Source organism: Acromyrmex echinatior, chromosome 1 (genome assembly GCF_024713525.1).
Source record: "Acromyrmex echinatior isolate Ae372 chromosome 1, ASM2471352v2, whole genome shotgun sequence".
Classification (NCBI taxonomy): Eukaryota; Metazoa; Arthropoda; class Insecta; order Hymenoptera; family Formicidae; genus Acromyrmex; species Acromyrmex echinatior.
In genome coordinates, this window is record NC_141852.1 from 22,688,236 (window position 1) to 22,714,464 (window position 26,229).

Sequence of the window (26,229 nt, forward strand, 5' to 3'; positions counted from 1 at the left end):
AAAAGAGAATTGGAGAATTGTGAATATCTAAAGGAGAAGTTAAATAAAATTTACGATTATTTATTAATTATGGAAGTCGTGATTTAAAGGGCTTTGGTTTTTATAATTACAATAATTATTTATTAATATACCCTAATATACTTTAATATAATTTTAAACTAAAAACAAAATCGATTCCTCATTATCCTGATAGTGAATAATTTCGAACAACAAGGATTTCGTTCTTTTTTCACAAATTACAGTTTATATTGGTAATATTGAATGTTAATTATTGTAATTTAAAGCTAAATATCTAAAGTATTTTATAAAGACTTTTAATAATCGATAAATAAATTGTTTTTTTATTTTTTTCCTTAGGTGTCCTCTCTCCTACAGTTCCAACTTATACAAGTCACGGTATGAAAAGATCAGTGTTGTGGGACACCAGTGAACAAATTTCCGCATGCCTTTACGAATGATTTATGCACCCGGATAAATTATTCGTAAAGGCATGTAGTAATTATATAAATGTGTCTGAAATCACGTGACTAAAATGTATGCTCTATGCGAAACCTACAACTTAATAGCCAACCCTCCCAAAGCGAATATCACGCGGCTAGGAGCATCGGTAATCGTATTATCGTCGTAGTCCATGGACCAACCGTCCGTTGCCGAGGGTGTGCCGCAATCCGGTTGCGTGACCGACGTGTGTTTCGGTCGTGTGCATCGATCTTGATGCGCATCCGTTGCGCATCCTCCGCCATCGTCGTCAGCGTGTCTCCCGTTTCTCGCAGTATCGAGCACGACCATCGAAACAAACGGGGACGAACTTTATCGACGTCAGATCGCATCCACGTTTCCGTCCTCTCTCGCGGGAGTAGCTCTCGTTAGTTGGCAGTGAAGTGCTTCAGGAACGCCGGCTCCTGACTCTCATCTTATCGCCTTAATGCGATTCGACCAGCATTACGCGGCTCTCGATTTGTCGCCTTCGTCATCGCGCAAATGCGATTTCGTTGTCGGCGCGTTCGAATGTACGGTAATCTATTGAATGTCAAGTGCAGGCTTTCCCCATCGCGGGATTACTTCAGTCCTTCAGTCCTCCGATCCTTCGTTGTCGATCCCCGTCACGAGAACACTTTCATTTGCGAGTATCGGATATACCGAGGATGCCAAGGATGATTCATGATCGACGACGAGGAACAATTCAATGTATGCACGTCGCCGCTTTATGGGAGATCTTACTTCGCGAAATGCTGTTTCTCACCTAGCACTTCACATCTCGTTTCTCTTTGCAAATTTTATTTATAACATGATGAAGGTAAAGTGCAAAGCGCAAAGTGGGAAGCTGAAGCAAAGTTAGATATTCACCAAGTAAGGCACTTATTCAGCATTCAGCACTCGACGAGGAAGAAACTTCTCGCGAAATATATTTCTAGAAATCGGATCAATAACAATTGAGAAAGCGCAATTTAATTAAGCAATATATACAATATTGACGTTATTGTCCAAAATACTGTATCATTCATTCATATATAAATTTTGATATTTTACTTTTTATAAAATCTTATTCTATACGATGAAATTTAGAAATACTGCATTGCGACGTGGTGCTCAGAAGGCGGATAATGTTTCAACATTAGAGTTATTTTTTTCTTTCAAATTAAAAAAAAAAAAGTCATCGGGAACGAGCATTCGACTCGATTTTTGAGGTCGTTTGAATTTCTTCTTTCTTAATTTAGAATGGACTTTTTTCCAACGATAGTTTTAGACTTTTTTAGAAAGAGAAGAAAAGAGCAAGAGAATGGGAGGGAAAGTCTCGTCGAAAAATGCTCGACGTCCAAGAGTTCTCGGACGTTGGAATGAACTTGACCTGGCTCATCCTGCGGAAAGTCTCTCTCTAGCCACTCCCGCGCACAAGAAAAAGAGACGGGAAAAATCGAGAACCCGAGGAACGGACAACCCCCGAGTGTCGACTGAAAACACTGCCGGCAATTTTGCGCGACTGTGCCGGCAGGTTGCATACGCCTCTTTTTTTCCCGCCTAGTCGCCCTTCATTTTGCTCCGGTTTTAATTTTCATTCACAGCGGAAAAATCCTGCTACTCCATCTCTCTCTCTAATTTTCCCGAAATTATAGCCGCTCGTTAACATCGTCCGGTTTAGTTGAATAATTAGCGTTTACATTCGTCAGAGGTGGAAATTAACCGGTGTAGTAAATGTCGCTGTGAAACTTTTTAATAGACACGCCTTGTTTAATGAAAAATTCTTCTGCGACGATTTCAATGTTTATAAGCGCCGAAAAAGATAATTAATGCAATATTTGTAATTTTCCTCTTTTTTTTTTAAATTTATAATTTTTTTTTTCGCTCGATACTTGTGTTCAACTCGGATATCGTGTATCAAATGAGACAATTGTTTGCCTCAACAAACTGATCGGTAAATCTAATTCAGTGGCTGAATTTAGACACGTTTCGTTTAAGGCTAGTCCAGGGATCTGAACTCGAAAGACCAATACCACGGGTCAAACCCTTCTCTAACCACTAAGTATAAGCCCAAACATATCCTTGTAGACACAATCTTGTTACATCGTTTTATCGCTCCAAATAACAATAAACTATACGTACCTATGTCTGTATCTTGTTTATATAAGACTAACTAATTCACAAACTGTTATATTCTATCTAAAATAGGAAAATATTTTACAAAATCGAATTTTTTGAGATATTAGCTAAAGAAAATTAAGTGTGTATTGAATGTATATAAAGATTTTTATTAAAAATTTCGTTAAAATTCTTATAGTAAAGATATTGAAGAATTTGAATGTTAGAGAAATTCTATTTGCGCTGCTCGCAAATCTGTATTTTATCATAAATCATTCTTAATTCCAGTAAAGATTTTCGATTTGATATCAAACGAAAATTGCGTCTTCTTGCTTTCTGAGAAGTGGGACATAAGCTAAATGCAAATTGGGTGCTGACTGTACAAATCGACGATCCTCGATCTTCTGACCCTTCACGCATCGCTCTTTCACTAGGCAAATGGAGAGTCGGATGGCTTCGGTCGTTACTGTTGGTCGTGCCAAAACCGCGAGGTCAAATATCTATTAGCCTCTTTTGTACGGTACGAGTGAAATTCTCGTACATGTGGTTTTCCTGTCAAACGGATTGATGTATATCGCTATTCGGTATTAATTGTCCTTGAATAAAAAAATGACAATCACTAACTGTGATTTAACACTTTTTAATAACAATGAAGTAAAAAGGATTGATATAATTATGTAATAAAAAAATAGAAAAAATGAAAAATATATGTACCATTTTCTAAAATTTGTGTAAATTTGCTTTGCGCTATAGTGTTCTTTATATACAAAAAATATTAGAGTAAAATATTTTCATATAGGAGAATAAAGTTTTGAAAAGAAGATGCTGTATAATCTATGTAAAAATAATAATCATTTTTTAAATTAAATTTTCTTAAATATTATGTTAGGCATTTCTAATTGTACGTGCAATAAATTAATGCTATTATCTTACGATGAAAAATATAATCTTTGCTCATACATATACATAAAATATGTGTTTTTAACTCTAACTGTTATAGTATATGTGATCCCAAACATTTTTTTTCAACTTTGTTGTGAAAAATTGTTTATTATAATTTTTTTTTACAACTTTACCTAATTTTAAGTTATATATTCTTTTTCCTTGGATTTTTTCTTTTAAAATCTAAGGAAAAAAAAATCGTTTAATTATATTAACTTCAAGCAATGATTCATTAAATTAAGGTATACTAGACCGCGAATAGTCAGTTAAGGAAATTTCAGAGCGAAAACCGATTAGGGTTAATATATTTAATGTAATACATTTATTCAATGTAATATAATTTTATCCCACATATTAATGAAGTTTAAACTGATATTGGAAATTCGGCTTTTATCATAAATATCGCTACGCAGACCTTTATTTCACAAAAAATATTGATGACTTTTTATAAATAAATAACAACTAATATAACACAGAACAAGTAAATATCATTTATAAAATGCTTATCAGTATCAATAAATATCAATGATTATCATTGATTATTAATTTATAATAATAATGAGATGTTACATTTCTAATTTTGACATAAAACTAGATCGAGTAATAATCATTTTAAGACCAGTAATAATTTATGTAAAAATGTAAAAATTTATTTATTAACAAACTTATAACATACAAATTAATATAACACAGCACGAGGTTAACGTAAAATGTACCAACATCATTAAAATAGTTTCCTTCATTTACTGAAACTCATTATGTACACAGCACTCGTAGGCTTGCTAAAGTCGAAATTATTCTGTCATAAATCTCAAGAATTAGTCAAAGCGTAAATTTCGCAAGATATCTGTCCCACTACCGTAGTAACTTACAGAACTCAGGATTAGGGTAACAACTTAACGTAATTGATCGCTCGAACTTCCAAGTCTTATGACTTCAACCCCATCGTCTTGCTATCGTGTCAGCCCTCGTCGCTTCACTTCTCCGCCCTTTTCACCTTTCCTTAATCCCTTCACGCCTAAAAACGGTCGAATTCAAGCCATATCACATTTCCACAATTTCCGTCTTTCCAACTCGACTTGCGGATTATTTCGTTCTTCTTTAGTTGCCACAGTTTGAATATAATTTTGGCATGCACGTTTGCAGAGAACAATGCTAATGAGATCTGCAGGACTAATTTTCGTTTTGCTTTTCAAGTCTAACTTTCCGACATATAATATTGCCGCCAGCCCTCCCTTATAATTCATTTCTCTCTTTCTCTCGTCACTTTTCTCTTCTTCTCTTTTTGCTGCCGTTTTCTCTTCATATTTTGCTGGTCTACCCTACGAAACCTGTATTGATCGCGTTCACGTGTGAACAACGTTATGAGGGATGTTAATTTGATCGTTTTGCAAAATATATCAATCAATCGTTCGATTGTCTAAAAATTAAAAACTGAACTTTATCCAAAACGTACATGATTGATATTTTATTTAAATTACATTTTATAATTATACATATAGACACGTAGAGTACATGTAAATAATTTAGAAAAGGTCTTTGGAAATGTTCTTATATAGCAGCTGTACTAATGGACAAATTGAAAAGAATGTGCAACGTCTGTAACAAATCCTATTCAAGGTACGGTCGTATCATGCCATTATTTCGTAATGATGTTAGTATCACTTTCACTAGAGAACATCGCGAGATAAATTAACGTCGGTACTGCCGTCCCTTAACGAGTAGTTCCTTAATGCACATTGTTATCCTTACATTGGGGAAGGTTTATCTTCTGGATTTTTAATTAAAAGGAAGAACAGACGCACATATTTCATGAGGCTTTATTGCGTTGGGACCAAATTTTAGCGAAATTATTAATTGACTGTATTAATAACTTTAATAAATTATTTAAAATGTACCGATTAATAGTTAATTAGAAAGTTAATAATTAAATATTAATAATTAATTAATTCTTTGATCAGAGTTAATTTAATATGTAAATTAGGAAAATTAATGAAAGCATTGTTTTATAATCTAGAAAATTTTATTGTTTTGTAGTAGATATACAATTACATCTTAAAATATGAATATATTTTAAACTTACATCTAAATTCATATTATTACATTATCTACTTTAATGATCTGTTTTACGTTATTTTTTGTTTTTCTTTTTCGAAAATATTTCTTTTATCTTTCAATTTTTTGATTTACGAATGTGTTTCTGCTCGCATCATTGTCATCAAACTTGTGAGCGAAAGTGAAGTTACTCCTGATTGGTTGCTCCTCATTGGTATTGAGTTCCATCGAACCCAATTAACGCTAGTCCATCACGTGTCAAACGATGTGCATTGCCGTACGAGAAAGAGGCAACAGTTAACCTCAGCGAGGGGCTTTCGAGGGCGCCGAGAGAAGGGCTCCAAACGATGGGTCGTGACGGTAAGGGCTCTAGAATTATCACAGTGCAGCCCCCTTACCTCTATCTCGGGACCCTTTCAAGCGAGTTCCTTTCTTCGGTCTATGTACGTGTGTGCACATGTATGATCATTTGCACGAATATATCGTAGAGCGATGACGAGACGCTCACACAAATGGACATATAAGTAACTATCTCCCCGGCCCAGACAATACACATTTCTCCATTAGCAACCGCCTTTCTTCCTGCTCCTATTCTTCGTTTCTTAAAGATCTTTCGTCCTTTCTAGAATTCAGAACTTTAAGTGCAAAGTACATTTTCGTTTTCATTTTCACCAAATATCATACGCATTACGTGTAGTAAACGTTTATTAGATAAATCGAAAGTAGCAATTAATTGATTTTACGTACCTAAATATTTGTGTAGATATTTAATATTATATTATATTTATTAAATACTCTACTTCAAAAGTGATACATGATTTTATTATAATTTTCGAATTATTACCTATGAATGAGATGTGTGAAGTTAGTCCTCGAAATTAAAAAAAAATTAATTTTCTGTAGCTTGTTCGATTTTCTGTAGCTTGTTCATTGTTTGCACATGTACATTTCGAATTTTCGTTTGCACACTTCTGGTAAAAAAATTATTAAAAAAACAATTTTAGGGGAACTAATTTCACACTAGCTCTCCAACCAAGCAAATTAGATTTAACTCGATTTAACTTCTCAATCGATAGATTTTCGTTTGAATATGCATATCTTTAGTTAAAAAGTTATTAATAATCAAAATTTTGAGGTTGACTTAGGTAAATAAATTCAAATCGCATTTACTATTAGGTGTTGGAATTAATTCGTAGCGTTTTACAAGTGATGGGAAGTACTTTCATTAATGTATTTTTTAATGCTCATGTGAAATAAATAACATTCTTTCATTAAAAAACGCTACGAATTAATTCCAACACCTAATATATTTAAAATTATGGTGATGAAAAAAAATCAATTTTTGTTTCGGAATGTGCAAACGAAACCTATCGATTCATGTCATTTTGAATATAGTAACTGCGATTTGAACTCTAATCAACCATCCTTATTATAATTGTTAATAATTTTTTAACTAAAGGTATGCAAACGAAAAATCGATTTGTTTTGGAATGTACAAACAAAAGCCTATCGATTGAGACTAGTTAAATCTAATTTGCTCGTGATTGAGAAGTTAATATGAAATTAGTTACCCTGAAGTTATTCTTTTAATAACTTGATTACAAGAGGTATGCAAAAGAAAATTTAAAATGTGCGTATAATTAAAAGCAATGAGGTTGCGACATTTTTTTCCGATGGATTTCGAAATGCAACTTACTTACCAAGCGATTGGTTCTTATTCATGAGTTCACAAATAAGCCAACTTCATGCGGGTATAAATAAGTATAAAAATTAAATAAATATTATTTCATTAGAAGTAATTACCTTAATTTTAATTAAAATTCATCATCAAAACTCAAAAAGTATTATTTTTAAAGATTGTAAAACAAAAATGACAAAAATAACATTCATATTAAGAATTAATGTATTCTTTTTATCAATATTGATTAAGCAATATTTTTTTTAAGCTAAAAAATATTTTCCTTGTTTCTAAGAAATTTAATTTTTTGATTATGTCACTTTCGAAATAAGAGAGTAATATCTTCATCTGAAAAAAATATCAGAAAATTTTGCTTAATATGTTATTAGCATTCAATTAATGCATATTCTTAATATTTTCATATCTCCAAAATAACATTACGTAAACTTTTCATAAAATAGAAACGTGCAAAAATAAAATATATACGTTCCGATTTGTTGTGATATTGTTATGAACTGATACTTAAAAGGAATGAGACATGGGAGAAGTTTTAAAATGTCTTGTATTTTAAGAAAGCACACGAATATGTTATGAATATTTCATAGTTCTGAAGTTAAGATTGTAAGATGTCGATGTGTTAATATAAGATAATGTATACTAATATATGAAAATAATGTAAAATGGTGTTTTATAAACGACGTCAGTAACCGGAGCAGTAGATGGTTTTCCTTCCGTTGAGAATTCAAGCAACGGCGCGGGTGGTGAGGAAAGATGAAAAGCCGAGTGAATTAAAAACGTTCGTTTTCTTACCGGTGCTCGTAAAAGCCACATTTGCCTAACCATACGAAAAGGGAACCGACGAGTTAAGCCCGATTTATATTCCGGCTAGCACGGCAAACAATCTCGAAAACTTCTAACCGCATTGCCCCGCCGTCCATGTCCCCACCGAGAGAATTCCGAATCAGCATTTCCCGCCTGCGGAGCTTTAAGCTTTTCTCCGCCAACTTCGGGAAATCTCTTCGAAATCAGTCTCTCTTTCCCGGCCGCTTCTTTCCTTAAATTGTGGCGATGTTGAATTCGGCGCGCCCGCATGGAGAAGACAGGCATCACGAAAAAGAGGGGGATGAAGGAGAAGAACAGTAGCGAGAATCGCGGAACCGCAAGCTCGGCGAAAGTCCGAAACTCATCTCGATTTCCGCTTTCGAATTTTCACGCTTTCTGATTATTTCACGAAATAATGGACCTTCGAGTTATCGTTTCCCTCGGGAAATACATTAGCTGAAACGTAAGCATTGCGGGCAGATGTTACGCAATAATAATCATTAACTTTAAGATAAAAAAGATTTTTTTTTAAATGTGTATATTATCTAATGTATTACGATAAATAAAGATAATAAGTAGAAAAAAATAAACTACTTGAAAAATATTGCTTCTTGCTAAATATTCGAATGTTATATCTTATTTTTATAAAACAACATTGTTATAAAAAAATTTGGCCACAAAATTTTTAGTTTATCAAATTATTACTCAGATAACAAGCTGATATTATTTACCATTATTTTGATGTCAAAATGATATTAAAGATGTTATTTTAATGTCAAAATAACGTTAGCTTCCTATTTGAGTAGAGTATTAAAAAAAAATAAACCTGAGAGAGAGAGAGAGAGAGAGAGAGAGAGAGAGAATAAAGAGAGAGTTATTAGTTAGCATCTTATTAAATATCAAAAGATTTTGTACCAAAAGATTTTTATCGATTGGTGATTTAAAGACCGCTATATTGCTTAGGAGAATTCCGTAAAAAAAATGTGCTGTCATTAATTGTTAACACTTTTTCGAGGCTCTTTCATATATATTTATATAAATTAACTCCGAAATCTGTCCATTCTTTCAGTTTCTCTTATCTTTCAATCATGAAGGTGTACGTTACATCTCAGATAATAAAAGACTTTTCTTTGACCAGATGAAACCTGACAAATGATAGCTTGGAACAATCAAAAAAAGAGCGAGTTTCGGAAGAAGAGACGAACAGGGAATAGGGAGACAGAAAGACGTTAGTTTCTGGAAGAAAGTCGCAAACTCGGCAAAATGCTGAAGTCTGAAATCTATCTCGATCTTACGTTTTCGAATCTTCAGTTTTTTTTAACGAGATAAATTTAAAACGAGAGAGAATTTTCCGAGTACATTTTGTCGTATTTCATCTCAAATACTGAATAATAAATAATTCTTCGTTAAGCTCGGTCTCGAATTATTTTTTTAAGTATTATGTTGTATGAAAAAATAGCAATTATTATTTATATATGATAATAAATAATTATAATAAAATTATAATAATTGCAATTTTTATATTTTTACACAAACAATATCCTGATAAGCATCAATTGTATTGCAAAAACATACATGAATAATTTTTGTTGCAATCTTTGCGTTAATTCAGAGACATCGTTGTGTCATATTTGGTCGCTAGTGTTGTATTTTGTCGCTTTGCATGATAAACGATTCCCAGGAGATTATTTTATCAGTATTCAAACTCTATTTACAGCGGATTGCACTACGAGTTAAACTTTTGGGATCAGTACAGGGTTTATAACTTACACACGATAAATAAATTTTATTTGCCGAATTAGTTTGATATTATAATCAGAGAATGCCATTTTCATTCTAACAATCGCCGATTGTTGCAGTCGATTTTCATATCGACTGCAACAAGCGCTTTAAAATTATTAATAACATTGTATATAAACGTGAAAGATTAAATGTTTTGTATCACGATTTCATGTTCAAGAGAACAAATGTTTCTGAGCAGTTACAAGTGATCATTAATTGAAAGCGATATTTATTGGATGATAAATGTGTAGATTGATTGATATTATAAAAGATAATCTCTTTATTTGTTACATGAATGATTGAACTCACTGACGCTAATAATCAATATTATAAATACTGGTTTACTCATATTCGATAATCGAATTTGTCTAATTGAATACTTACATTGACATTAAAACGCTAAAGGGAAGAAAACAGTATAAAAGACACTGTCCTCTTATTTCAAAAGTGACATAAAAAAATTAAGTTTCCCAGAAAAGGAAAAAAATTGTTTTTTTAATTAGTCAATAATTTGATGAACAATAATATAAACAAAGAAAAAATATATATATACTTAATATGATCAAATGTTATTTATGTCAATTTTGTTCTAATAAACCTTTAAAAAAAATCGCTCTTTTATGATAATTTTAACGATCTTTTTCAAATCACTTTTTTTTATTCGCAATTATTTTGAAAATTTTTTTATAAAACTAAGTTAGTAGCTTTTAATTATTAGTAGTTTTACTTAACAATTTTACTTAACTGATTTATAATAATAATTCGAAAATCACATTTTCTTATTTGTGTCACTTTGAAATAAAGCGATATCGAGAATGTAATTTTACAGAAAATTCTCTAAAATAGAAACAGAAATCTTTATATAACAAAATTAATTTTTATAAAAGTTATTCTTTAATAGATATTAAGAGCGTGTTTTTTTCATTAAAACTTCCGTTATGTGATTCACATACAAAACAGAAATAGGCAACAGTTTCTTGAACTTTATTGCACTATAATTTCCTCAATAAAACTTTCTTTTTTTTTTTCACTTTGATAATTCTTGCTGGATCTGTACGAGTATCTGTAACGTGTGGTGTGACGGGAGCCATGGCTAATAAATCAGCGCTGTACGAGCATTTTATTGGAGTAGGCATTCTTCTCACCGTGGAAGGAAGTTTTTGCCACTCTGTGCGTGCTGCACCGTTCAGTTACACGGTGACGGATAATTAATGCCAAGCGGCGCGCGGTCTTGATTTATTGCGAGTGATGTAATTACCGGCGCGTTCGGATTTGCGATACGCAAAAATTTTACGGAGGCTGGAACTTGAAGAGTCATGATAATTTCCTGCATGATTAATAAATATCGTGAATTGATTGCCCGTTACTATACTAATACTTATTGGATAATATTTTTACTCTCGCTTTACTTGTTTACATGCTGTTGATAACAAGTACTGATAGGATCTCTACGGTAAAAATATTACAGTCGATTAATATTAATATATAATATTTAATTAATATATAATTCCGGTATTTTAATGTTTCGTTCAGAATCTGCATTCAAAAAATTATTTATTTCATCAAGACTGTTATTTAAAATGTAATTATTGTTATTATATAGTAATATTATTTTATTTTAAAAATAGAGACTTGAAATTGAGCACAGAATATATTTATACACAATTTAATAATTTGATTTATTGTTTCTATAAACTATATTAGAAAAATCAGAAATTAACACACACACACACACACACATATTTTAACAGTAATGAAAATAAAAAGAATGAATCGATATATGAATTTAGTCACTGTATAAATCTTCTATAAAATATGAGAAATTAGAGAAATGCATACTATTATACGTTTCATATACCAACATATATATATCTATTCCATTCTATTCTTTACGTAGGCAGGATATAGATAATATTTTGTGTTGATTATTAATATAATTTCATTATAATATCGACAATGGTAATTGTAATAACAATAATTATAATAATTACGAAATAAATAGTTGGTTAATGAGACGGATTAGCTCTTTTCATACTTTTATGAATTACGCATAATATATCTTCTTTTATTGTATCGATATAATAACGAACTTGTACTAAATACCATTGTATTATTTCATGGAATTAATTCGGCGCAGGCTTGATTGATTTAATTAATTAACGCAGTATGAAACGCTTCTCTGATCCAAAACATGATTAAAAATTATTTCTACTGTACTCAAATAGAATTGTTATTGCATAATGTATATTTTCAAAGTTCGCTCACCATTCTGCATATTTATTCGTATTGTGCATCGTGTTAATGTACGGCCGTGCTTTGTGTGACTTAAGGTTTGCCTTGAGGGGTAAAATTAATGAACTCGTGGTTTTACCTTCTTATACTACCTATACCAGCTTATACCTTTCTCGACCCAAGCTTACCAGAGCGTACAATGGCCAAACGCCATCCTAGAAAAGCTCAGGTGGTACTCAAACCAAGTAATACGAAACCGTAATCAGACTAATGGCACAGTTATTTTTCTTTTTGAGAAATCGATCGTTGCCATTGAAAAGAAAGAAAAAGAACGGAAAAAAAGAGAGAGAGAAAAAGAGAGAGAGAGAAAGAAAGAGACATTCCAGTTTTGAATCGTAATAACAAAACTATAATATTTGTCAAGTGCTAGATAATTTAAAAGTCCGAGTATTTCTAATAATTATAATAGAGAATAATTTTATTGTTCTCTATGTATTCTTTGTTTTTAATAGCAATTGAAAATAGTTTTGGAAATTATTTATAAATTTCAGAGATTAATTTTGTTGTGAAAAAAAAAACTCGAAAGCGACTTGCACATTTGTCATCTTTATGTCGTAATAGAAAGGAACGGGAAGCATTAATCCTTCTCTCTGTGCTTGTAACAGTAATTTACGGAAGGATTAAAAAGATTTTATACGGTCAATTACGCTTTTGTACGAGAGACGGGGCTCAATATGTTAAAATCCACGCTACGCTTTCGTATGCGGCGAAGTTTAAGACGCATTTACGGTAATGCGCATCGTGATATGTGCACAAAGCAACTCATTTGCGGCACAATAAAAGTAAATGCGAAGCACGAGTTATGTAAACCTACGTATGTATGTAGCCATAAATGCGGGCATATGGGGCGTAATTAACGTAGCCTTTGTCCAAGCGGGTACAAGCTCATTATCCGGCTTATGTAAGCACCAAATTTTATTGATCAACAAAGGATTCGTGCGAATCACGTTGACTCTCTTCGAGCATTCTTGCTCCAGAATAAACAGGACCTGCTGGCAAATATTATCTAATCCCATGCAAACAACATCATGAAGTCACCTGATTAATGAAGCTGCTGGTCGTCTATGTACTTGCAATGTAAATATAGTATGAAAATTAATATGTGCTTACGTGTAAATGTATAGATGTCAGTGTGAACATGTAGACAGAAGATCGTACACAATGATTTCGATAAATTATTTTCGACAAGTTTGTGGCCAATCTTTTATTAAGAGATCTTTTAACTCTTAAATATCTTAAATAAAATATAATATTTCCATTATGTAATATTTTATTTTTATTATGATATCTTTGATATTTTTATATTACTGTCATTTTAGTTTAGTTTATTAATGAAATTTTGCTAAATGTCCTTCTGTTACTACATGTTTCAGGCGCTGCCATCGCCAAAGATGCTACATCTTCGAGATTACAGTGGAGAAGCGTACTCGAGACTTTAGAAGACTCGACAGAAATCTGGTAAGTTTTGGTAACTTAAATATCGATTTCATGCTTGAAGAAAATCTAAATTACCTACCCCATCGACCAATCGACTAAATCTTCCGATAAAAAAGTTTTTAAGTGAAGTTCTCGCAAAGTCAAGCAGTAAATCGACACGCTGTAATTGGATTCTGTGAGACTCATATATACAAAGAGTATAAATATAACGTGCATGTAAAAGACGAACAAAATTCAATAAATAAAATATGTGTGTGCATATATGTATATAAAGCGTATATTATGCTTCCTAAATCTGAATCAGTGGATAGTCATTAATTATCCAGTGGCATACTTGGCAATGGATAATCAGTGAAGTTCATCTAAAAAAGGAAAAATGTTTGAACATTATATAACATACATTATATAACTAAAGTATTGATATTTGCACATTAATTAATTTGAATCTTCTAATACTAATTCTCTCATATTCATTGAATTTATGCACTAAAATAAAGTTATAGTTAGATCACATAATATAAAGAATCATATAATATAAAGCTAGAGATCTCACGTTTCATTCATTTACCAATGGCATACTTGACACTGATATTAGTAATTATCCACTGATTTAGATTTAGAGAGTACTACTTGTAATATTGTAGAAAATTTATATATCATTAAATTACACAAAGTGAAATTTTTACACACATTGAGTCTTTAATAAAAGCGAAATTTTTTTATATGTAGGTACTAAAATTGAAATATTACAAAAAAATATTACAGTTTTTTCATCATTACGGTTATTGTGAAAATAAAATTAAAAAATTTTTTATATTTAATTTTACAATTGTAATTCAAAATCTGGTTCGTCATAACTTTTTATCTTTTCACAAAATTAATTAAATTAAACACGATACGTTCTAAGCAGTTTATCAGTATTTATCAAGAGACATAAGCGATTTATGCTAAATATATCAGAAATAGTACATCCGCGAAAAAGGCGCTAAAGTATATCTTTTCTTGGAAATATATTCACATGTAAAATATAATTAAATTACAAATACAGTTTAAATATACTATTAATTGCAGATTTTTTATTATCCATTCGACTAGGCTTCGTGCTTGAACGAAAGTTTTAGCCGAGTGCGCGAGGATTTTACGCTTCCACGACGATTCAGTGGACTTAACGAAAGATTTTCAAAATCTGCTAGCGACTTTCAAGCATAATCCTTCAAGTATAAAAGCTAATTTTAAGCGGCTTCTATCACTTAGATAATACCACAGAAGTTGAAGAGCCAATATTTTACTGAATATTTAAAGTTGAAAGCGTTGATAAAGTTCCCTAAGTATTCCAATTAATTTGATAATACATATTTTATATGTGAAATTATAATCACATTTTTTTATATATGTTCCAATAAAATTATATTATTTTTCGTACTATTTTACGAAAATGTATATAAAATGTATATTTCAATATTTGAAAATGTATGTAGGGAAGAGTTGGGGAATACGAAAGGTGAATGCGGACGATACGATTGCAATATTGTTAGAATAGTGATAGCTACTTATCTTTTGCATTCAAATAGTCCTATACCTATACATATAGCCGTACTACAACACGAGATTATAAAACACATATGCATAAAACACATTATATTTAAAATACGTTTAAAATTACATGTTTTGGATACTTTTGATGGAGAAAAATATAAGAATTGTGAATGTCTAAGAAAAAAGTTAAAAAAGCCGATAAATATTTAAATATAAGAGTTAATTATTGTAATTTAAAGCTAAATAATTGGAATATCTTTTGAATAAAGACTTTTATAATTAATAGATTTATAAAAAATCGTTGATTTTATTTAACTTTTTCTTTAGATGTCGGAATTCTCCCCTATTGTTTAAGAAAGAGGAATAAAATTTATATCAAGAAAAGTTTTTTAATTCTTTTGTTTTATTATTAGCAGAGTTATCAGAAAAACAGAAAAACTATTTAACAAGATATTTATTAAAGTCTTTTTTAATGAACTTTAAATTATGAAATAATGTGGTAAAGAGTTAATTAAAGTCTCCTTTCTAATTAGGCATCATTTAAGTTAAGCACGATACATTTTATAAGAAAATCTTATCGATTATGTTATTGAAACGCATTCGTGTAAATTTTTGTTTATAAAGGGTCTCTACAAAACTCAACTCTTTCGACATTTCCTTTGATACTACCGTATAATGTGGATTCGTCTGGATGCTAATTAATATTTCCACTTTCCGCGTAAGAGCGACTCAACGAGCAGGTGAAAAGCATGAAAATTTCTGCTTACGGATCCCCATACAGATAGCACTATTTATCATGCTGTAATTATCCACAGGATCTTTCTAAAAATGTTTACAGTTAATGTAAAAATAAATACTCGCACAGGGGAGATATCTTTAAAGAACATTTTATTTTTTAAAAGGTAACATCAATTAACAATTTATTTAAAAAATATAAAATAACTTATATTATGTTTTTCGAAATTATTGTTACCTAAAAAATATATAATAATTAAAATATATTATAAATAATATAAAAATTAAGGCTGAAATAATTTATAAAATCAATATAATAAGAATAGAACGAAACCAAGGAAGGTCTTAATGCTGTATTATTAAAAAAACAAACAGTTTATTGAAACATAAACATACGTTTCGATCCCAATTGGGTCATTCTCAATATTAAAATATATTATCTTTAAAAAAGTGAAAATAAAAATTTTATTATATATACGCAAATAAAGTATAGAGCTGAAAAATTTAGTTCTTAGATCATGAATACGCGAATTTCGTTGTATATTAAAACAGAATGTGCTCATTGTATAAAATTACTAATTAACTCTATTTTTCACAGAGATAAGATTTTTATAATCAAATTTTTCCCTGAAATAAATATTTTTTACATTAAATATTTTTACATAAATATTTTTCACTGTATTTCATATGATAATCATATGATTTTATTATTGTATATTAATTAAACAGATTGCTATTGTATAACGCATTTTAAAATAATTTCGTATCATTTATGTGTATCAATGTTTAACATTTATTATATATTTACGTATTTTTACTTTATATAATCATGATCGTTAGAAACCACGCAGATATCGAATATGCTCGCGAAAGAAAGACGAAGCAGAAGGAAAGGTCCGCCATTGTGGAACGGGGATTTCATGGCTAGTTGTACGCGGGGGAACTATAAATTTTCAGATCGTGAAACAGGAAGGCGAATACATGCCTCAGGTCCCTGATACGGTCACGCACGTGCTTCTTCGCACGCACCGACTCTCGTCGTTCCCTTCTTGAAATTTTATCGCGGAACGAATCCAACGAAAACGATCATAAAACTTTGCACTTTACAACCCCCAGACTCGGAGAAGTCAAGCGCGAGGGGCTCAAAACCCAGCTCGTAACCGAACAGGTATAGGCATGCCCAATGCCCTCCACTAAGTCCTAAACTGAAAACTGCACATTTATATTTTAATTACTCTGACTTCACGTTCTGACGAGACAAATGGCACCTTATTTCACAAATGTAACGCGGTCCACGTAATTAAAACTGATAACTTAATAGTATAAAACAATATAAGACGATGAAACACTTCTTAATTGCTAATTAGAGTTATTGTAAATTATCACTTTTTTATTAAGTTTTTGTATGAGAGAAAAATTGGCAGACTAGTTTACTTGCATATTTATGACATTTATAAATTTGTCAAAATTGTTGCGAAAAATACTAATACTATATTTATAAAACAATTAAGATGCGTTGAAAATTTCAACAAGTCCTTGTTATGTTCTATATGTAAGAAATGCTAAAAAATTTATTTGCAGACTATGTGGAATACGAAAAAAATTATTTTAAATTTAGTTTTGCTTTTAGCAAAAAAAAAGAAATTTAAAGCTTTGTGCCATCCTAATATTTTAGCATAACCACATCCGCGACTTTCCTCGCTTCCGCACAACGTGACTATGAAATACTGAGAGAAAAGAGGGAGAGACGAGAACTGCACTCTCTTTAGCGCAGACAGCAAGAAAAGATACAACGAGAAAAAAGAGCCTCCCAGGAGGTTCAATGGCGCACAAGAGATAAACTGTCGGAACGCATTGAAACTCCTGCGTAGTCGAACAAAATGAAAATGACTTGAATCGTTTAAGAGAAAGCATCACTGTTCGAATAATTATTAACAAAGATTAGAATGCGATTGAAACAGGTGCAAAGAATTTGAATCGATAAATCATAAAAATATTATCGGACAGTTAATCGCAATTTAAGCTGCTTTATTTAAGCTACTTATGTTCAGAAGATTGTAATCCCAATTTCATAAAACATTAAAAATTGTTATGTCCTATGTATTTAATTAGATGTAGACTTTTATAATTATGTTAAGTTGTATAAGTTTCACATAAGTAATTTAAGAAAAGAAGAAAATTTTATTTATTATAATATTGTGTAAATTATTTTAACACAATTTTTCTTTGAAATTTATTACGTTTATTTAATTTGACATCAAATAAAAAGCTTATAAAAGAACAGCGTCAAACTTTTGCTGGAAAATTATAAAATTATTATTAAACCGTCAAGTTTAACAATATTAAATAGCAGAAATATTTTTATTATATGAAAAAAAGCATTATTTGAGGTGTGTGTGTGTGTGTGTGTTTATGTTTAAAGTAAGTATTATAATCCCAGCTTTATAAACTATTAAAAATTTTTGTTTTATATATTTGATTAAATATACAGCCTACAAAAAAATTCATTTTCATCTCCTATGAAAATCCGCGAAATACATGTTTGATTATTTTAAAAGACTATTCCTTTAAAGGAAGTGAGACTTCTTGAAATAATCGAATATATATTTTGCGGTTTTTCTTAATTTTGAACCATTTCTAAAATATAGGGATAAAAGAAAGACTTTATAGACTTGTAGACTTTTACGATCATCTTATACTTCAATAATTAAAATAAAATTTGTTTTTTATTTGATACCATAAATCTTTTTAACATGATTCCATATTTTAAATTTATTTATCAAGGATATTTAATATCACAAGTTATTAAACGAAAGACAGTATTAAGCTTAAGAATTCAAAAATAATAAAAAAATCTGTAATACACACACACACACACACACACACATCTGTATACAATAATTATATTAGGCTGACCACACACGTTCAAGCAAATTTGTCAAATATGTTTGCGCAAGCTGCTTGTGCAAATTAATTTGAACATGTGTGTCAGAAAATGAGAATTATTTGTGCGAGCAAAAGTAACTGTGTAGTTTTCTACACACGTTCAAATAAATTTGCACAAGCAGCTTATGCAAGCATATTTGACAAATTTGCTTGAACATATATGGTCGGACTTAGGTTACACAAATAATCAAATTCGGGCTCTAATAAATGAATCAATGAATATACCTATTAAAGTTAACAAGTTGTTCAAGTTATTCAACATTAAATTAATTTTATTAAAAATATTATTAAATTATATGCCACACACGATTACGAAAGCACGTATTCGATTCTTTGGATAAGGATTGACTAGTTTTTTAAAAATTTTTGGGAAACTATTTTGTGAATATTTTTACGTATTAGTGTTTATTAGGATATAATTTTATATCCTAATAATACTGAGAAGGATCCAAAATAATGATCAAAACATATACGAACATTTTTTTTTTAATAAAATTAATTTAATGTACACTTGAACAATTCTAATAGACATTATACTTTCATTGAATTAAATTAAGCGCATGGCTCTCAATTGTATGTTTCAGGACAAAATGTCGATGACTGGGAGCTTAATGGGATACGAAAACAATAACGATGTGAACCAGGCCAAGTGTAAAAAGCCGTTGAAGCCGCTGCCGGTTGTATCGAGTATAAGCTCCAGTGGTGTTACCACGACCACGAGCAAGTCGAAGAGAGCACGAAAATCTACGAGGAAAGAATCGTGTATACGCGGTCATGTGAACAGTCTCTGGTCCGTCTGGTACGGCATCGTAGCTGTCGCTTTTCAAGCGTACATAGCAATGAGATACGCCAGACGATTCGCCGGTAAGATAGCTCTACCTCGTTTTATTCTGCTAAAATACACCTCTCTACGGGATCGATCACGTTAACAACATTGGATTATCCGAAAATCTTCTTTTGGACCAGTGATTTTGTCTCCAAATAAATTACCTATTTACTGTCACGTACAATTGAATTGAATCTGATAATCTCTCATCAATGCGTACTATAAAATCTTCGATGGAACCTCCTCTTTCTTTTTGATATCAATGTAAGATTGTACAACGATTTTATATCTGTAGAATTATTTGATATATAACTTGAAATGCATTTTTTATGAAATAAAAAGAACAAAGTGATGATTATGAAATTACTTTAGCGAAGCTTCTTCGAAGCGCTTCTCTTCCCCTTTCATTTGTTACTTTAATCAGTAAAACTTCTGAGCGAGGTTCCGAATGGTTCGTTGCCTTTCCTTATTTTCTGGCTGTTTCCGGCGGCGGTTTTGCGTAAATTTCTTCTCTTGGCAGCTGGTACAAGGCTTCCGTTACCGGAGGTCGTTACGTAAAAGACACACAGTAGAGACGGAATTGCCAACGAAATTTTTCATGCGATCTATTTCTTTCCAAGAAGAGATTTTAATCCCATCCATTTCGATAGGATTAACAGAAAATCAGAGAATTGTTAATTAAATAGATTGTAGAGAGAGAGAGAGAGATTTAAGAAATTGTAAACGAATTAACATCCTGTTAAAAGGATGTTAATGTTGTGCTTCCTGATAATTCTTTAATCGACTATAAATTTAGGAATAACGAATGATTTTCTTTTTCTTCATTATCGCTTTTCGTTTAATCACTTGAGATATCAAGAAAGCCCTGTTTAAATGCCCTATAAAGTGAGATTATCTTTCTTTTGAAAAAAAAAACTTTTTTTATCGTAATTAGATTGAGAAGGTAATTTCTAAGTTTATATTTTTTTACGAAATCATAGTAATTGATACAATTTTGTAATTAAGAAGAAAGCCCAAAATAAGATTTTAAATAAAAATACAATTTTTAAATAAAAATAAGATTTTAAATAAAAATAATTTGCCTTTTTACAATCTTATTTAGAAATCTATTATCTTATTTAAAAAGGCAAAAATTTTAAGCTTGACAAATTAATTCTTTTTTTAACACATACATTAATATCAATTCACATGCTTCTTCTTAAATATATTAAGTATAAAACGTTATTCTTTCTAATGTTTAATTGCGTGTTTCTGTATAATTCCTTTAGCTTATTTGTCATTACCATGGCCAGCGGACGCGCCACCTCCTAAAATTGAATTGTATGCCTGCCTGGTGCTAGCCGGCACCGGAGTTGTTCTACTTCCGGTGCTACTTGGTGCGGCGTTCTTGAAGCTCGGTAATCTGGCAAACGATGGAATAAAACTAGGTCGACATTTGAGCGCTTGTTCGCGCGACCCTCCATCTTCGCTTCTCACTAATAATCCTGATAATAGTAAGTAAACCATAATTTCAAAGTACAAAATAAGTATTTCACGAGTACAAAAAAGCATACATGATATGCTGTAAAGTTTGCAATTATTGTTAATTGGTATATTTAAGACATAAAATAATTAATAGCTGTCTTAACTTATTTTTATTCAAATTGAAAATGTTGATGGAATGTTATTCTTATTGTTGTTATTTTTAATCAGACTGTAAGTAGATATCTAGATCTTTAATTATTTTATATTTATACATAATACTTTTATTTTATTGTTGTGTATATTATATATTCAAATCAAATATATATGAAAATAGTGTTTAAAAAAAAGCAGTAAATGTGCGATAAATCTGATATATAATACCATATTTAACATTATCAATTTGAAAGTTTAAGAGGGAGATGACTTATTCAAAATTTAATAGGTTGTTTAATAATTTGATGCAAGTCTTTAGTTATTCGAAAGTTTTCAGAAATTTTCCTTTACAACATATAAAAGTACAATTTGTCATTTCCATCGATTGATACAATTAAAAAGTAATAAATTTATGTAAAGAAAATTGAGTATAGGATAAAAACTAACATCTGTTTTACGTTTTAATTCAAAGACGACTGATTGATCTTAATTACTATGTATAACTTCGAAAAAGACGCTGAGCAGGGTGATAACTACTCTTTTTTAGGTCTGGTGAATAATTTATGGAGACACGGTGGCCCTACGGCGACCTTCGTGCATCTCTGCACGGCCATGTGCTTCCTCCTACCCTCTCTGCTCATGGAAGCGAGGCTAATACACGCTGGATTTCTGCCAAAAGGTAATATAAATGTCTCTGCATTGCTACTCGTTACACTTCTTCTACGCTTAAAAGGGAGACATATGATTTTCCTTTTAAAAATATAAAATAAATAAAATAATAAGAGTATAAAGGAAAAATAGAAAATAAATAATTAATATTTTGTCAAGTTTTTATCATTTTTCATTCTATTAAAAACTATCAATGTTACGTATAAGATCAAGTATCCGTGTAAGATAAAAAAAAGTCTGAACTTTCTTAAGCAATTTCAAGAAAATTTATCCGAACGCAACCTTAAATTGTATTATGCTACTTTAAATTGGGAAAGTGCAAGCTCATCACGCGCTTCTTTTTTCACCTTTTCTTGAAATTCTTTTTTGTCAAATACTTAGTCCTCTTTTAATATTAGAAATTTACTTCAAAGTTTTGATATTAAAGACTTGGTTTTCTTATATCTTGAAAATTAGATGTAAAAAATAAATAAACTAAAATAAACTAACTTTATGTTGCATTTAGCTAATAAGACATTCGCTTTTAAAAAAAAAAACGCATTTTATGAACTTGTTATTTCATAAGTTTCAAATGAAATATTTTTATCGTACTTTTTGTTAAAGTACACTCTCGCGATTTTGAGTTTTGAACATGTTAATAAATAAAATAGCTATAAAAAAAAATAATTTTTCAGATAATTTTTACATTTCGCTATAAGACAGTGACTTTGCTCATAAATCCAACTTCCTGTCAAACAGAGCAGTGTACCACGCTTTCATTTCACTTTAAAAGCGCGGTTACCGCTCCCGGGCAATATTGAATGAGTAATAGTCGAGCTCAACGATGTCGACAGAAGCAGGCGTACACTTTGACGTACCACGATTCCACGCTCGCTGAATTTTCACGGGGACAACGCGGCAGATATATAACGCGAAAGAAAACAATAAAATCCACGTGCGAGACCGAGCATCTTTCCGCGATCACTTTTCCGAGAGCTTCCCATTTCGCGTGCGCACCCTCGCTTGTGCAAACAATGGGATAAGAGGGTTCGGCGAGGGAACGTACTACTGTTTGTTAATCCAGTACGCACTTGAAAGTACTTTCGCTTTACTGATCTGCAAATGTCATTTGATATTTAAACTAAATGAAACCTCTAAATAAGACTGATAATTTGATAAATATCATTATTTCAGTGACAATAACATTGTTATTGTCAAACAAATGCAACAAAAAAAACTTTATATTTTATTGAAGTATTCTACTGCTATTTATATAATTTCTTCACTACGTCTCAAGAAATTTTTACATTTATCTGAGATATTATAAATTGCTTGATATTTATTTTTTAATTTGACTATTCAATTTTTATATTTTATTTTTTTCAACAACCAAAAATTATTTCCAGATTGATTAAATAATTTTATACGCTTCCAACGCAAAGAAATGGTAATAATTTATAAAGTCATAAAAAGAAAAAGGTAGCTACCTAATATCCTAATACTTCTTAATTTTATTTTATCAAGCTGGTACTTAACTTCATCTCTCTTTCTCTCTCATAGAGTTTATATTAAATTTACCTTTTTAAGTTCTTCTTATATAGTAGGTAAATAATTTACAAATTGTTTGTTCATAACGTTAATCGATGCGACGATACCCATCATCTCGCAAACTTCAAATTGTCCAGCAGATGATGGGCAACAGCTAATTTGGCGGATGTACGTTAATCTCATAAATTTTAGCTAATGTCCGACCGGCAGGTAATAATCTCCATAATTAAAGCGCCGCCGTAAAGTCACGTTCATTCGAACAAATACAACGTCCGCGTCTGGCGCAGGTTGTTATTACCAAAACTACTAAATATACTCGTCGCGAAACACATTGAAACGAAACAACCAGACGAACGTTTCGTCGGACGTACGCGCAGCTTAAAAATTGTACTGTCCCGCAACATGTTCGAAGTTTCCACGTCCTATTTACCACGGCAGGATAATACCAAGCCAGATATTCTCGGTTCCGGAAATATCATCAACCGCTGAGCAGAAGGAAAGTTTCTACATGGTTTCGCCCATCTCGTTGGCGAGCAGTCGCGCCGACCTGAATAAATGCATTTCTACGTTGAAGGCTAAACTCGATAAACCGCGATTTACGGCAAGATTCTTTGACGCATAAAATGAGAAATTTAACGGGTATCTATACGCGCGCTTCGAGCTCCCGTTTCTAACACATACATATGTGACATCGTGATATTTCAGAATTTATTGAAAGACGCAAATATTGAAACTACTAATAGCACAAACATTAATTGACACTATAAAGAATCGCATATTTTTGATGCAGAGTTTTTATGATGATATTTAATAAAATGTAACTAACATCTTACTACCCAGATAACAAGATGACATTATTTGACATCAAAATAACGTCAAATATAACGTCATCTCGTCTTTAATGTCATTTTAATCTGAAAATAATGTCAGCTTGTTATTTGTTTCATAACCACAAAATTTTATGTGTTTGAACTTTTTTGTCACTCTGTATTGATTTTCGAAATTTATAATCCAAACATACAATTTGTTTGAATAAAGTTGTGCATAGATAGCAGACGACAATATTGTTGTTACATCATTGCCTTTTTAATCTTTTCATTGCGTGCGATCGTGCAATATCATCACGTTAGGAGGAGAAATTTTCAAGCAGATGCAACAGTGGCAGTTCCAGCTTCGCCAGCGATAACACACATGGTAGTAAACTCGTCGATGTCATAGGCGAAGGTGTGCAGTGAACATTATTCATCCCTATACGTCCCCTGAACTACATTACTTAGTCTGCACTATAAACCAAGCTCTTGCTTTCTCGACATGAAAATTATTCCAGGGCACTATAGAAAATATTTTCTAAATTTATTTAGATGTAATACACTGTAAAAAATATGCAGCATGTAGCGTCTGTCTTAAGAAAATAAAAAAGTATATATAGTTTAAGGCTAATTAAAAAAGGGGGAACCGAGTTAGTTTTAATCGAGGTTTTAATGCTAACAGCTAATGTATATTTGTGATCAAATGATATTAATTTTTAAATAATTTAAAATATACATTAGCGTTAGCACTATAAGGACCAGATCACTAGCAATAATTACGAGCGCTTGTTTTTCACTTTTTATTAAATGTATTAAATGTGTTCAGATATTTCAATACATCTAAATGCGTCTCTTTCTTTAGAGACGAATAGCAGTCTTTTTTGTGTATAAATCATATATTACATCCTTTATTAATTTTTTTTTATATAAATGAGGAATTGTTGGATATTTTGAATAGTACTTCCTAAACCTCCTTATTAAAGTAATCTATATCAATTTCCTCCTTATTAAATTAATCTATATCAATTTCTGTGTGTATTATTTACACACAATTATGAATATTTTTGCAATTGACATTAACGCGTCTTGTACAGGAAATGGATAGATTATGTATTTAAAACATTTATTTTAAACTCTGTATTTATAAATATAGCAAAAGTGTTTTTGCAGCGCGACGTATCGGCGAAATGAGTTTTCCACCGGATTGTTAATTAAATGCCCGGAAAATCAAGTTTAATCGCATTTCTACGTTCTCCAATCCCAGGCTGCATACAGCCTGCCGATTTTGAAATATCGACGCAGACAGGGCAGTGTTTCGGACTTTAGCCGCATTAATACGGGGAGTCAATATATGTGTATTACACGCGCACGTCGAAAGGTATCCGACGTAATGCACCACCGAAGCTTGCAAATAGGTATCATTCGCAGCGCGCATTAAGCTCGCTCGTAATTACGGTAAAGTGACGTACACAGTCTGCACCGACAGGACGTCGCTAGTAACAACGTTCGTAAACGCTTGTCCGTGCACATTCGCTACTGTTTCACTACACGCTTGCTAGGACTGAGAACTCGATTCGACTGAGAGTAACTGAGAGATACTTTCAGGTTTTTTTACTCAGTTCCGCCGCTTAATTACCGGCGATGTCTCATCCAGCGGAATTGTTCACAAAATTAAAATCTTTAACTCGGAGGCGGTTGTACAAACTGGTGTTGTGTGCTTTCCGTCCTCGACATCTGCAGCAGACTCTTTTTGCGAGCTAGGATTAATTATAGACTAAAACGCAAACGATGTCAAGTGACAAGAACATTTTTCATACTTTTATACTTTTCATTCTTTTTCTGCTCGCTCTCCGATGTGTAAATCTATTGTTGTCTCCTAGATAAATATTTTTAAATCAAACTTTCATCAGTAAATACTTTCTGTGTTTTAAATTTCACCAGATCTTTATACTTTAAGTTTACTTTTTTTGACAATATAA

The 26,229-nt window shown here is 31.3% G+C and overlaps 1 protein-coding gene across 7 annotated transcripts in view; it reads left to right on the plus strand.

Moving 5' to 3' along the window:
• Positions 1 to 26,229, plus strand: part of tinc (transmembrane protein tincar) — a 147,064-nt gene that overhangs the window by 84,174 nt on the left and 36,661 nt on the right. For 4 of the 7 annotated variants that reach the window (XM_087410345.1, XM_087410315.1, XM_087410337.1 and 1 more), the window contains exons 4-7: positions 13,522 to 13,606; positions 19,360 to 19,666; positions 20,897 to 21,121; positions 21,793 to 21,924. In XM_087410345.1, the coding sequence (XP_087266471.1) occupies positions 19,363 to 19,666; positions 20,897 to 21,121; positions 21,793 to 21,924 (661 nt within the window). In that variant the 5' untranslated portion in view covers positions 13,522 to 13,606; positions 19,360 to 19,362. The remainder of the gene's footprint in view (positions 1 to 13,521; positions 13,607 to 19,359; positions 19,667 to 20,896; positions 21,122 to 21,792; positions 21,925 to 26,229) is intronic. The other 3 variants (XM_087410322.1, XM_087410319.1, XM_011055864.2) reach the window with 1 other exon arrangement.